Raw genomic sequence first — 15,943 nt, forward strand, 5'->3', positions numbered from 1 at the left:
GTTTTTGCGGTATGGCGCAGTTTCACTAAACATACCGTGCAGGTATCTAGAATGACGGCAGGAAACATAAGTGTACCCACGTTTATAAAATATCAATATTTTATTTTATTATTTTTTTTTTTTTCCATATAAAACGATGAGGAGCGGTAGTAATTACAGAAAGTTAATACTATTTTGCGAATCAATTACCGAGATTCAGATTTACATTCCCATTTTAAATATTGCAAAGCTTAATATTGAAAGATAGGGGGTTTAATCATCTGAGGCGATTCATAGGTGGATTATCAGTAGTTATAATAGTCTTAAAGTGGACACTGTGAGTTGGAACAAATATTTGTTGAAATGATTACAAATGTCTCTCATTAAATGTTTATAGTACTATAGTTATAATGTTGATAACATTGCATTTTCCTGAAAATAGTAGATTACTTCATTATCAGGAAAAAATTTTAACAATAATACACTATAACATAAGTATACATGACTGTCCATGAATTTCAAAAACAATAGGCCCATTGGGCCTATAAGCGCCATTACCTTTCGGAGCTGGATTTAAAGGTTTCTTGAAAACATAAATCATATAAGACAAAATTCCTATCAATAGTCCATAAGATGATGTAACAACACCAAACAAATACAAATTTCCTGATTACTTGTGATGAATATCAGACGTTCATTTCGGTGTTTTTCGTTCTGGCACAGTAATAGCCAATACCGAGCCTGTATTGTAGGACGGCGGTAGACACAATAAGACGACTCACGTTATGTAACATGTTAATTTATTTTATTCAAGATTTTCTGAAGATGATGAATTGTATATAGTAAGGGTAAGTTAATAAACCTTAAAATATGTAAAGGTCATTCACTTAAAACAAACTTTGTATCCCTTCATCCTAGTATGCTATAGGCCCAATATCAGGTCTCTAGGCCTCTTAGTTATTAACAAGTTGTTTAAAAGATTTTAGCCTATTTGACCCCAGTGACCTTTAATGAAGCTCAAGGTCATGCATTTAAACAAACTTGGTAGCCCTTTATCCCAGCATGCGACAGGCAAAATATCAGTACCTTAGGCCTTTTGGTTATTGAGAAGAAGTCGTTCATGGCACATGGCGGACGATGACAGACAGAATATAACTATGGGTCATCGACCCCTTTAGGGTGACTTGTCACGAGGGACCTTAAGATGATCAAAGGGGTGGTCTGTTAATTCACCACTTACCAATATTCCGACCCAATAAGGCGCCCAGCGGAGTTAAAACAAGAGGCCCAGAGGGCCTGTAACGCTCACACGCTGTTTTGTAATGCCTTAGGAATGATTCTGAATTTTTCAATTTCATTGTTTTCTTTTCTGAATTTCCCACTAATTAGGCCCCACTCTATCTGCTCCAGGGGTGTTAAAGCCAAAAATTTATACAAAATCAGTTAACCCCAAGGATGGTTTCTTGGCAAATTTTTTTGTTAAAAATCCAAGCAGGAACTATAAGACTATTAGCGATTTTACAGGATTTTTACCTCTATTTTCCCCATTGGGGCCCCGCCACTACCTGCCCCCCAGGGACTACGAGCCAAAATTATATTACAATTTTCTGGTTCTCTTTCCCCCAAGGATGTTTTCTGGTTCAAAATTTGGATTACCAATCCATGGCAGAACTCTAGGACATGTTATTAATTTATAAGATTTCTTCTATTTCCCCTATTGGCCCTGCCCCTTCCCGCGCCCCCAGGGGTCATGAGCATTGATTTATACAAGTTCTGTTCCCCCCTTCTGCTCAGGAGGTTTTGTTGGGCCAAATTATGGTGTACAAATCATGCATAACTCTAGAGACAAGTAGTTGATTTTACAAAAAGGATTTCTTACCTCCTATTTCCCCTATTGGGACCCCACCTCTCTGCACCCCAGGGAACAAGAGCAAAAATTCATACAAGTTCTGTTCCCCTTCCCCCAAGGATGTATCTGGTCAATTTTTGTTAAAATCCATAGTATGCTATAGGCCCAATATCAGGTCTCTAGGCCTCTTAGTTATTAAAACAGAAGTTGTTTAAAAGATTTTAGCCTATTTGACCCCTGTGACCTTTAATGAAGGTTAGCTCAAGGTCATTCATTTAAACAAACTTGGAAGCCCTTTATTCCAGCAAGCTCAGGCAAAATATCAGTACCTTAGGCCTTTTGGTTATTGAGAAGAAGTCCTTCATGGCACATGGCAGCCGACGACAGACAGAACATGATGACTATATATATAGGTCATCCTGACCCTTTGGGTGACTGGTCAGAGGACCTTAAAGGCAGGAGGAAGTGGTCTGTTAATTCACCAATTACCGTATTTGACCCAATAAGCGCCCAGGAAGTTCAAAAAATTGAAAAAATGAAAAGGTGCTTAATAAGACAAAATTATTGCAAATCTATAAAGTTTTTATAGTCTCTGTCTTATGACTGGGCAATTGAAATTTAGGCCTCAAAAGGGAGAGGGGCGCTTATAGGGACATGGACAATTATTGGCTCGTATACGGTATCAGTTTTGCCATTGTCAGCAACAAATGCTCCCATAAAATATCCAGAGTATATCTTCAGACCTTGAAAAGTAATTTGTATGTATAACCATGTTCACATCAAATCATCCTAAAATGCTGACTTACCTAGCCAGTATTTTAAATATTAGATAATCTATGGATTTTTCTTCTTTAATTTAGGATGTTGTGTATTCCCCAAAGTATAAATGATTCAACCAGGACTATAAAGTACTTCCTCAGGGATAATTGATTATTCTATTTCATTATAAAACATCGTTAAAGAGATCCATCTAGCTAGCTAGGCTAACAGTGAGTATCAGTAATTAGTTGTCAGGAAAAAGTTGTCAGGAAAATAACATACAATAACTTTCTCAACAAGAGACCCAAGGGCCTTAACCGTCTCCTTGGTCCTGGTTAAATAGGAAATTTACGCAATTTTTCCTCTCAATATATAGTTACCTTGGATTTTGGACAGACAAGGCAAATTATCTTGTTTTTTTGGGGACGTATTTTTTTTTTATTTTGGGGGAGAGAGTCTAAAATTGAAATAGCTACATTGTGCTATTCTTGGTCAGCTCTTCCATTAAATTCATAAAATTTTCAGCACCAGTAATTGTAGGAGATCTGTTGGATGTGTTTTCAATACAATACAATCATTTTTTGTGGGGATGTAAATTTGTTGATTTTGGTCAAAAAATTAAATCCACAAAAATTAAACCCCCACGGAAAATAATAATTTCACAGTATGCTTGTTCAGAGTTCCTTGTTCAGAGTTCAGCCTTTGTACAATTCTTAATCATGGGGGATGCTAACCAATGCAATATGACGTGCCAGGTTTTGTTGGTGGAGGAAAGCCAGATTACCTGGAGAAAAAACCTCCGACCAGGGATCAGTGCCTGTCAACTGCCCTACATGGGATTCGAACCCATATTCCAAAGGTGAAGGGGTTGTGGTAGTATGTTGGGACATATTAACCATTTGGCCACCGCAGCCCCTATCAGTTTCAGAGAAGTTGTGATCAAATTGACCCCTTTTTCATGGTCCGTCTCTCAGGTACCTTGAGTGTCTGACCGTCTTATGAAAAAGCTTATCATTATGGTACAATTTTGAGAACCATGCACCTTATAACGATGATGGATTTGGTTAAATTCCAACAGAAAGTCAATTGTTGACAGATGATGAACAAAACGCCAGTTAGCAAATTATAGTTCAGATAACTTTAGTGGTTCGGATCAAGTCATCCCTGATATTCCAAGGGCTACTACCACTGTCGTTATATTCACCCCTGGAGTGATGAATACGTATGTCCCATTGACTCCCATGACTGTACGTACGATATATATATATATATGGATATTTTTGACAGAACATCCAATTCTTGTGTTATAATTATCAAGATTTACACATTGGACAATATTGTATACAACCTGTGTATACTTATACATACAAGCCGAATCTTGGAAACCATGCCAGTGTATAGGCTAATAATTATTATATGGGTAACCGACGATCGATGGTATGACATGCATGTATATATAATGTACTTATATTGTCTTTTGTCCATTGTTCAGCTGTTGTTGTTGTTCGACAAGTTTAGACAGCGGATTAGTAGTCCCGCCAGTTTCACAGAAAACGATTGGTTTTATAAATCCTCCAAATCTTACCTTCGGTCTTGTGTTTTGCTCCAACCCTGGGGCATGTCATGCACGTGTTCCTTAAATACCTCTGACAGGTGAGCGATGCAATCACTTGTCATATTGTAGCTGCCAGCGTGTTTCTGCAACCATCGCATTGATACTCGGCATACCTTTGGTGTTTTCTATAACCGATGTTTACCTGTACTTCCGAAAGAAGTTCATAGGTCAGCATACAGTACATTTATATGTCTGCTCTCATTCAGACAAGCATGGCTGGTTTACATGCACATGTATACATGTATTACAACATGTCATTAAAAAAAACAAGACGGGTACACATATGAGTTACCCCTGCCCATTACACGTCAAATAAAGATGCTCCATCGCTGACAAATTATGATATTTTTTCTCTATCAAAAACAGGAGCAGACGAATTAGTATTTTTCTTCAGTTGCAAAAGTTACTTGCTTCACACTATTACCACCATTGAAAAGTTTGAGCTTCTAATTTTACTTCAAAAATTGTACCCCGCCAAAAATCCGTTGCACAATGTCCTATATCATGGAATCAAGGATTTTATATAGGAGTGAAGCTGTGGTTGCGCATGACTACCAAAAGCAAAATAAATTATTTGATGTTAAATATTTTGTGTTAATTAGACAAATGTATACATAATTAAACACCAATTATTATTCAAATAATGAGTATCCTTTATGCTACACTGAATATCGGCGGTGGAGCATCTTTAATTATTTCACCCTACTTTCTAAACAAGAGAGTAGGTAGTAACACTTTTTTATTTCCTTATATATGCTACGTGTCGACATAGAGTATAAACGGATAGTACACATACTAACAAATAAAATGATTTCAATTTTGTTGCTGTTTGTATCATAAACAAAATCAAAGCCATGTCCCTTGAAAAGGACCTCTTTCACGAGCATATTATCATTGAAATACGTTTAGAAAACTAAAAGGTCCCATGGGCCTGTGCTATATATGGCGAAAGTAAAGTTATCAAGTAGAGATTTTCCAAACGTATTTCATTGGTTTGCATTAATGTTGTATAACATATGGAATAATGTTTAACATTAAATTTTAATAAAATTGGTTCGTGGGCAAATTTCAATTGTTTGTGAAAGAGGTCCTTTATACAATTTTCTATCAAAAAGCGTGAGTGTTTTGGGGGTTAACTCAGAATTTTTTGCTGATTTTGAGAAATCGTCAAGGTCACTGTGGTTTTGGTATGCGGTTCACCGACTTCTTTAACCCATACACAGGTATGAAATTCCAGTGCCATATTAAAAAGGAAATATTGCCCAAACAAGTTTAATTTTTGTTCAAGGGATGTCAAAAATAGGTAGTTGTAGTGGTTTGGATTTGGTACGTCACAAATAACCTTACCAAGGTACATTAAAAGTGCTAATGTTTTATAGTATTTATGATAAAGTCCAGACAAGACCATGTATGCAAGGATGAAAGATGGAGTGGTGGACGGACGGACGGACTAATAGAACAATACGACTCAAACCCCCCCCCCCCCCCCCCCCCCACTTGTTCTGGGTTCAGGTATACATGTATAAACATCAGTGAATAGTTTTTATTCGTGAATAATTCAAGATGTTATTTATTTATCAACCTATTTAATAAAACTGGCCATATTGAAAAACAAGGTGTTCGAAAGCTTTTTTACATTCTATAACTTTCATAAAGGCATTGGAAAAGAGAAAAAAAAAACCTATGATTCTTTGCGGCGACCATTTTGAAAGAAAAAGAATACAATATGGCTGATCGTTTTACTATTTACATGTACTTATTAAAATTATTAACATCCATTTTTTGACATTCAGTAACCTTGAAACTAAAGGTATAGGCGCGAAAATAGGATTTTACATCAGTTACTTTTCAATATATTAGAATAGAACAAGTACATGTGTGTCTGTGTTCCGGTGAATTGTTAAAGTGAAATTCGCATGATATATAACTTTAAGGTCTTGCTGGCTGTCACGCACATGTACTTACTAGATTCTACTTCCTCTAGAACATGGCCATGGAAGGTGAAATTGGTCTTAATTGGTTTCCTCCAGAATACCCGGTAATGCTCAACCCCACACGTTCGTCTGTTTTGAAAACCATCTGCCGTTCCCGGGATAACAGGTTCTGCTGGAGCAATCTCGTGTCTGCCTCATACAATTAATGTACGTGATGTCCCGATATGGGAGTCTGTCATCAGCTAAAAGCTTGACTTGGAACATGTAGTCGCTGGGAAGTCGTTTATAAAGGAACAACAGAGGTCCAACAGCTGCCCCTTGTGGCACCCTAGATGTAGAGGTACTGTTGCTAACGAATGGCCGTTGAGAAGTGTTTGTTGTGTTGGATTCCGAAGGAAGTCTCATACCCAGTGTCTTACATTTTACTTCATAGAATGCTAATCTCGGCACATAACAGATATGTTCTAGGTTACTTGCTTATTTGAAAATTATCATTATACATGTACCTTTCTGACCCGCTTCATTAATGTCTTATGGTTGGCCGACGTAGCAGATTTTTTTCTGCTTCATTCGTTCAGTTTAGATTTGACTGACTAATTTAGTGTGGTAGAAGCTAGTCCGCTAAACCTGCCTATATTAATAGACTTTTTAATTTTTTAAGCCTAATATAGTCTATAAATTATGAAAAAAATGAAATAAAAAAAAATAGGCAGATTTTGCAGACTAGGTAGAAGCACATGGACAGGGACCTGGCACGGAAGATTTTTAACCGACAGTATACATATATATATATATTATAGTATCAAGTATCCCATTTATTAAAATAATCTCGGGTTTTAAAAAATAGGTCCGTTCTTCTCGACCGCCGAGTTCATACCCTTGATACTATAATATATATATATATATATATACTATTGGTTAAAAATTTTCGTGCCAGGTCCCTGTGGGTAGAAGCCACTGCTTCCTCTATCAGGATCTTCCAGGTGTTCAATTTTATTTGAGAGGAAAAAAAAGAGAATTTTCTGATGTTAGTCTGCATTGACCCTGGGTAAGATTTTTAAAGAACCCATACTGACCATGTAATAGTGTATGTGGCCTATATCATGTCCATCTATGCTGTTAACAAGCCTTTCATTGTAGTTTTTTAATAAACGTCACTGGTACAATGTAGCTTTTATGCTATGTATTTTCCAAGTACATTGTTAAATTTTTAACGGGCACATGGATGCAGGCAGTTTCTTTCCTTCAGCCGCTTTCTCAATATTGAAGCTGGAATGTTTCCATCCCCATCCTTTAGTTTACTTAGATGTTAACCGAGATCTAGGTACATGTATTTACATTTACTGATGTTTAATTGTAATTGCCATCTATTCAATCACCTAATTAAATTGTAAATTTCATTTTGGAAGTTGTTAGGTATTATACATTTGTTTTGGTTTTCGTCTACGTTTAAGTCGCACTGGTGTATAGGTCGCACTCCCGATTTTCAGGGAAAACGTAGCGACACATACTCCAGAAAAGACGGTACACTTCTAACTGTGAAACCATTGATGTCCTTACTGAAAAATCTGTACTTTGGAATGTTTACAGATGGTACTGAAAGTGGTACAATGCGGTATACAATGTACATAGAAATCAATTCAGTGAGGCAGCAATTGTCCATAGAACAAATGTCTCCATCATGTCCTCTCTACCCTCGTTTTCACAGATGTCAGAGTTTCTTATCCACATTGATCGCGTCAATGGAGACGGGAGTCAAACCAACATCAGCACCGGATACATTTGCCACTATCGCTAATATAAAAGTCGGAACTTTGGATGGGTCATTCAACGGATGCCAGGAATCTGCCAGAAGACTGACAGCTTTCAAGACAGTAGGGAAGAGTCAGGCACCGCCATCTGCCAAACAAATCACTCTCAAGAAAGAACATGATCAGATTAGTTACTCCTATGGTGTCATCAGCCGTAGATCCTGCTCCACCGGAGCCAGCTTCATTTTTTAATTACCTACCATCTACTGGAAATGCAAAATCACTGTCCAGTACGAGTGCAGGATGTCACTCGCCTAAAGGTCCTCCTATCATTAACTATCTGACTGGTATCAAGTCAAAGTGCCTGTGCTCTATTGTTGTTATATATTCAAATCTTACACCTTGGTTTGTAGTGGACCCTTGATAATCTGGACACCAATAGTCGGAAAAGTCACAGTCTTGACAGAAATATCAGAAAGTGACTACCGTTACTTATTTGGCAGTCGGGATTGTAATCCGGGCGGTTTAAGCTGGGAAGGATGGTGTCCGGATTATTGAGGGTTCACTATACATGTATACTGTATATATCAAAAGAAAAACTTTTCCATTTGATTAAAACAAAGATTTATATCAGTTTGAATAGTACACGTACATATGAGTAACGATCATTTGAACAAGAATCACAGCTCCCTCTGTGACAACAGAGCAACATACAACCTCTGTCTTTATTAAATGTACATACATCTAAGATACCAGTTGGTTCGCTACATCAGAAGGGTCAATCTTTTACACATATGATTTCCCACACAGTCATATAAAGTCATAGCAAGCAACGTTCAAGGTCATCTAGGTAAGACAATCAATTATTTATAGGTACTAATAATCTTATACAAGGCGACAAGAGGCCCAGAGGGCCTGTATCGCTCACCTGGTATCGCAAACTAATGATTTTTAAAGAATTGCCTCTAATTTCTAACTGGTCGAGTAGTCATTTAAAGGATTTACCTCTATTTCACCTATTTGGCCCCGCCCCTGCTGCCCGGGGGTCAGAGTCAAGATTTATACAAACTATGTTTCCCTTCCCCCAAGGATGTTTCTAACCGGTTTTATTTGATACAAAACTTTACGACTAGTAGTGATTGAAAGGAAATGTTGACGGACGGACGATACGCCATGGCATAAGTTTTTAATACCAGACCTGCAGGCCAGGTGAGCTAAAAAAAGAGAGAAAATATAGACTACTTAGATCTGTATTCCTATACTGAAAGTTTATAGAATTCTCCAAAATTCATAAGCAATTAAACAAAGTTTTGTACATAGTTAATGAAAATTCAGATTTAAAATACACAAATTAAGAAAGAAAAAGGCCTTAATGGTCAGATGAATTATCCAGACCTGTGGAATAGGAAAAGAATTAATAATGGTTCTTCATGATGGTGACATCGGTACACATCTTGGTATTCTGGACATGCAGGCCAATGTTATTGGCAGAGTTTATCAAACAACACTTCTTAAGCTGATCTTCCTATCAATTCATTTCAATTTTCAGCACCAGTGGAACCAAAGAACCTAAAACCTTAAAGTTGGATTTCGCTTTGACCTGAAAAATAACAACATTTGGCCAGGCTCATATCAGGATCATTTCAGGCAAGTTTTGGCTAAACTGCACAAGTTGAACTTGAGAAGTTCAACATGTGTTTTCAAGATGGCAGTTGTGGTGGCCATCTTGGATTTCAGATTGACTTAATAACATTTGGCCGGGCCCATGTTAGGACTATTTCAGGCAAGTTTCAATCTAATTAAAATTAGACTTGTAATTCCACTCCACTACGATGCTCTACGTTACACTCCAATTCAAGATCTAACAACACGCCGTTTGGGGTCATCTCAGCATGACCCCTATGGTTAGCCAATTTGCAAGTCGTTTACGAAATCTTTGGTGTGGTTGATTCTCTAGGAAGTATAAATGTCTAACAGTACATCCCATGCTGTTCCGATTCTCGGCTAGAGGTCATACTGAGGTGACCCCCATACGGGGTGTCGTTAGATCTTGTATTGGAGCGTAGCGAAGAGCATCGTATGTAGTGGAGCAGAATTACAAGTATTTTAATTAGAATGCTCAAGTTTCAGCTTAATCGTAAAATTAAGATTGCGACATCTTGGATTTCATATCCACCCGCAAAATAACAAAACTTGGTTGATACCATGTCAGGATCATATTGGAATGAATTTTGTCTTTTGAGACCACTTTTATAATGTATCAATAAGTTCATCTCCAACAGCACCACACAATTTTTTTTTGTGGGGACAGTTATTTTCAATCTCGCCGACAATTTTATAAAACAATCTTATTTTTGTCCTAGCTATGGGGACAGCATCACACAATCTAGTCCTGCGGCGGTAGTCTTTTCCAGTCTATGGGAGTCTTGCCCTTCTCTGTGAGGTAAGTGTTGCACTTTGAGAAATGTTGGCAGCCCTTGAAGGGCGTATTTTCCTTTGAAGGGGATAAAAGGGCACGAGGGGATGGATGGTCACACTCCAGGACATAATGCTTCTCCTGAAATGGAAGAAATTTATATTGTAATTATTAGGAAACAAATGCGTTGTAAATGCTTTAACCAAAAGGTCACACTGAAGGGTTTTAGTGATCCAACCATTAAAGTTGTATGGTCAATAACTTTTTCTCATTTTGTCATAGAAAAAAAGCATTTAAAGTGTTCTATATTTTTTTCTTCACCTCTCAAAATTTTAAACTTCCCATATTTATAGAGTTTTATATTGGCAAAGTTATTAAATAATTTAATTTAAATATTGATTTTCCACGTGTACATGTTTAAAAAAGCTCTGAAATCTCCAAACCGTTCCGATCTGTATGGGTATTGCCGATGTTGGTCAAGTGATACGACTCGGGAGATTTCGATCTATACCGGTATTGTCAATATTGGTCATGTGATGCAACTCAGTTTTCTGATATTACACTAAATTTTGAAACATGGCGTTGACTGTGGTGGTTCTTTCAAAACGTGTGATATCTCCTGCTCCATTTACCACTATATATGCCAATAAAATATTGCTGCTGTTATGGATCTGAACCATCATATACAAGCATCCATATTCACACATTGTTTGTCATATGATAGTTTGTGATGGTTAAAATTACAAGAAATACAACTTTAAATGTTTCCATTCCCCCCTCACCCGTTTCTATACAATCTCCTTTCTCCTTTGCGTACGACCCCCACAGAATAAACACCAGTTCCTTCGTGTTCTTGTTGAGATAAGATATAACGGCATCTGTGAATTTCTCCCATCCTTTGTCTTTGTGGAGGTTAGTAGTCTGGTGCTGTCGTACCGTGAGACAGGAGTTCAACAGAAGTACCCCTGAAATAGACAATACAGTTAGTCTGTGGTACAGTGAGACAGGAGTTCAACAGAAGTAAACTTAAAATAGACAATACAGTTAGTCTGTGGTACAGTGAGACAGGAGTTCAACAGAAGTACACCTAAAATAGACAATACAGTTAGTCTGTGGTACAGTGAGACAGGAGTTCAACAGAAGTACACCTAAAATAGACAATACAGTTAGTCTGTGATACGGTGAGACAGGAGTTCAACAGAAGTACACCTAAAATAGACAATACAGTTAGTCTGTGATACGGTGAGACAGGAGTTCAACAGAAGTACACCTAAAATAGACAATACAGTAAGTCTGTGGTACAGTGAGACAGGAGTTCAACAGATGGACACCTAAAATAGACAATACAGTTAGTCTGTGGTACAGTGAGACAGGAGTTCAACAGAAGTAAACCTAAAATAGACAATACAGTTAGTCTGTGGTACAGTGAGACAGGAGTTCAACAGAAGTACACCTAAAATAGACAATACAGTTAGTCTGTGTGGTACAGTGAGACAGGAGTTCAACAGAAGTACACCTAAAATAGACAATACAGTTAGTCTGTGGTACAGTGAGACAGGAGTTCAACAGAAGTACACCTAAAATAGACAATACAGTTAGTCTGTGGTACAGTGAGACAGGAGTTCAACAGAAGTACACCTAAAATAGACAATACAGTTAGTCTGTGGTACAGTGAGACAGGAGTTCAACAGAAGTACACCTAAAATAGACAATACAGTTAGTCTGTGGTACAGTGAGACAGGAGTTCAACAGAAGTACACCTAAAATAGACAATACAGTTAGTCTGTGGTACAGTGAGACAGGAGTTCAACAGAAGTACACCTAAAATAGACAATACAGTTAGTCTGTGGTACAGTGAGACAGGAGTTCAACAGAAGTACACCTAAAATAGACAATACAGTTAGTCTGTGGTACAGTGAGACAGGAGTTCAACAGAAGTACACCTAAAATAGACAATACAGTTAGTCTGTGGTACAGTGAGACAGGAGTTCAACAGAAGTACACCTAAAATAGACAATACAGTTAGTCTGTGGTACAGTGAGACAGGAGTTCAACAGAAGTACACCTAAAATAGACAATACAGTTAGTCTGTGGTACAGTGAGACAGGAGTTCAACAGAAGTACACCTAAAATAGACAATACAGTTAGTCTGTGGTACAGTGAGACAGGAGTTCAACAGAAGTACACCTAAAATAGACAATACAGTTAGTCTGTGGTACAGTGAGACAGGAGTTCAACAGAAGTACACCTAAAATAGACAATACAGTTAGTCTGTGGTACAGTGAGACAGGAGTTCAACAGAAGTACACCTAAAATAGACAATACAGTTAGTCTGTGGTACAGTGAGACAGGAGTTCAACAGAAGTACACCTAAAATAGACAATACAGTTAGTCTGTGGTACAGTGAGACAGGAGTTCAACAGAAGTACACCTAAAATAGACAATACAGTTAGTCTGTGGTACAGTGAGACAGGAGTTCAACAGAAGTACACCTAAAATAGACAATACAGTTAGTCTGTGGTACAGTGAGACAGGAGTTCAACAGAAGTACCCCTAAAATAGACAATACAGTTAGTCTGTGGTACAGTGAGACAGGAGTTCAACAGAAGTACACCTAAAATAGACAATACAGTTAGTCTGTGATACGGTGAGACAGGAGTTCAACAGAAGTACACCTAAAATAGACAATACAGTTAGTCTGTGGTACAGTGAGACAGGAGTTCAACAGAAGTACACCTAAAATAGACAATACAGTTAGTCTGTGATACAGTGAGACAGGAGTTCAACAGAAGTACACCTAAAATAGACAATACAGTTAGTCTGTGGTACAGTGAGACAGGAGTTCAACAGAAGTACACCTAAAATAGACAATACAGTTAGTCTGTGGTACAGTGAGACAGGAGTACAACAGAAGTACCCTAAAATAGACAATACAGTTAGTCTGTGGTACAGTGAGACAGGAGTTCAACAGAAGTACACCTAAAATAGACAATACAGTTAGTCTGTGGTACAGTGAGACAGGATTCAACAGAATGGACACCTAAAATAGACAATACAGTTAGTCTGTGGTACAGTGAGTTCAACAGACACTAAAATAGACAATACAGTTACAGTGAGACAGAGTTCAACAGAGTACACCTAAAATAGACAATACAGTTAGTCTGTGGTACAGTGAGACAGGAGTTCAACAGAAGTACCCCTGAAATAGACAATACAGTTACTCTGTGGTACAGTGAGACAGGAGTTCAACAGAAGTACACCTAAAATAGACAATACAGTTAGTCTGTGGTACAGTGAGACAGGAATATAACAGAAGTACCCCTGAAATAGACAATACAGTTAGTCTGTGATACGGTGAGACAGGAGTTCAACAGAAGTACACCTAAAATAGACAATACAGTTAGTCTGTGGTACAGTGAGACAGGAGTTCAACAGAAGGTACACCTAAAATAGACAATACAGTTACTTAGTCTGTGGTACAGTGAGACAGAGTTCAACAGAAGTACACCTAAAATAGACAATACAGTTAGTCTGTGGTAAAGTGAGACAGGAGTTCAACAGAAGTACACCTAAAATAGACAATACAGTTAGTATGTGGTACAGTGAGACAGGAGTTCAACAGAAGTACACCTTAAATAGACAATACAGTTAGTCTGTGGTACAGTGAGACAGGAATGCAACAGAAGTACACCTAAAATAGACAATACAGTTAGTCTGTGGTACAGTGAGACAGGAGTTCAACAGAAGTACACCTAAAATAGACAATACAGTTAGTCTGTGGTACAGTGAGACAGGAGTTCAACAGAAGTACACCTAAAATAGACAATACAGTTAGTCTGTGGTACAGTGAGAGAGGAGTTCAACACAAGTACACCTAAAATAGACAATACAGTTAGTCTGTGGTACAGTGAGACAGGAGTTCAACAGATGGACACCTAAAATACACAATACAGTTAGTCTGTGGTACAGTGAGACTGGAATGCAACAGAAGTACACCTAAAATAGACAATACAGTTAGTCTGTGGTACAGTGAGACAGGAGTTCAACAGAAGTACACCTAAAATAGACAATACAGTTAGTCTGTGGTACAGTGAGAGAGGAGTTCAACAGAAGTACACCTAAAATAGACAATACAATATTAGTCTGTGAAACAGTGAGACCTGAGTTCAACAGAAGTACACCTAAAATAGACAATACAGTTAGTCTGTGGTACAGTGAGACAGGAGTTCAACAGAAGTACACCTAAAATAGACAATACAGTTAGTCTGTGGTACAGTGAGACAGGAGTTCAACAGAAGTACACCTAAAATAGACAATACAGTTAGTCTGTGGTACAGTGAGACAGGAGTTCAACAGAAGTACACCTAAAATAGACAATACAGTTAGTCTGTGGTACAGTGAGACAGGAGTTCAACAGAAGTACACCTAAAATAGACAATACAGTTAGTCTGTGGTACAGTGAGACAGGAGTTCAACAGAAGTACACCTAAAATAGACAATACAGTTAGTCTGTGGTACAGTGAGACAGGAGTTCAACAGAAGTACACCTAAAATAGACAATACAGTTAGTCTGTGGTACAGTGAGACAGGAGTTCAACAGAAGTACACCTTAAATAGACAATACAGTTAGTCTGTGGTACAGTGAGACAGGAATTCAACAGAAGTACCCCTGAAATAGACAATACAGTTAGTCTGTGGTAAAGTGAGACAGGAATTCAACAGAAGTACACCTAAAATAGACAATACAGTTAGTCTGTGGTACAGTGAGACAGGAGTTCAACAGAAGTACACCTAAAATAGACAATACAGTTAGTCTGTGGTACAGTGAGACAGGAGTTCAACAGAAGTACACCTAAAATAGACAATACAGTTAGTCTGTGGTACAGTGAGACAGGAGTTCAACAGAAGTACACCTAAAATAGACAATACAGTTAGTCTGTGGTACAGTGAGACAGGAGTTCAACAGAAGTACACCTAAAATAGACAATACAGTTAGTCTGTGGTACAGTGAGACAGGAGTTCAACAGAAGTACACCTAAAATAGACAATACAGTTAGTCTGTGGTACAGTGAGACAGGAGTTCAACAGAAGTACACCTAAAATAGACAATACAGTTAGTCTGTGGTACAGTGAGACAGGAGTTCAACAGAAGTACACCTAAAATAGACAATACAGTTAGCTTGTGGTAAAGTGAGACAGGAGTTCAACAGAAGTACACCTTAAATAGACAATACAGTAAGTTAGTCTGTGGTACAGTGAGTGAGTTCAACAGAAGTACACCTAAAATAGACAATACAGTTAGTCTGTGGTAAGTGAGACAGGAGTTCAACAGAAGTACACCTAAAATAGACAATACAGTTAGTCTGTGGTACAGTGAGACAGGAATGCAACAGAAGTACACCTAAAATAGACAATACAGTTAGTCTGTGGTACAGTGAGACAGGAGTTCAACAGAAGTACACCTAAAATAGACAATACAGTTAGTCTGTGGTACAGTGAGACAGGAGTTCAACAGAAGTACACCTAAAATAGACAATACAGTTAGTCTGTGGTACAGTGAGACAGGAGTTCAACAGAAGTACACCTAAAATAGACAATACAGTTAGTCTGTGGTACAGTGAGACAGGAGTTCAACAGAAG

General features: G+C 37.9%; 1 protein-coding gene across 1 annotated transcript in view; it reads right to left on the bottom strand.

Annotated features, from left to right (window-relative positions):
- Nucleotides 1-8,494: 8,494 nt before the first annotated feature.
- Nucleotides 8,495-15,943, bottom strand: part of LOC138334581 (uracil-DNA glycosylase-like) — a 40,260-nt gene continuing 32,811 nt past the window's right edge. Inside the window, exons 10-11 of the mRNA XM_069283232.1 lie at nucleotides 11,006-11,268; nucleotides 8,495-10,444 (exon numbers count right to left, since the gene is read on the bottom strand). Coding sequence (XP_069139333.1) covers nucleotides 10,274-10,444; nucleotides 11,006-11,268 — 434 coding nt within the window. The 3' untranslated portion in view covers nucleotides 8,495-10,273. The remainder of the gene's footprint in view (nucleotides 10,445-11,005; nucleotides 11,269-15,943) is intronic.

The sequence above is a fragment of the Argopecten irradians genome, chromosome 11 (assembly GCF_041381155.1).
Source record: "Argopecten irradians isolate NY chromosome 11, Ai_NY, whole genome shotgun sequence".
NCBI classification, from domain to species: domain Eukaryota; kingdom Metazoa; phylum Mollusca; class Bivalvia; order Pectinida; family Pectinidae; genus Argopecten; species Argopecten irradians.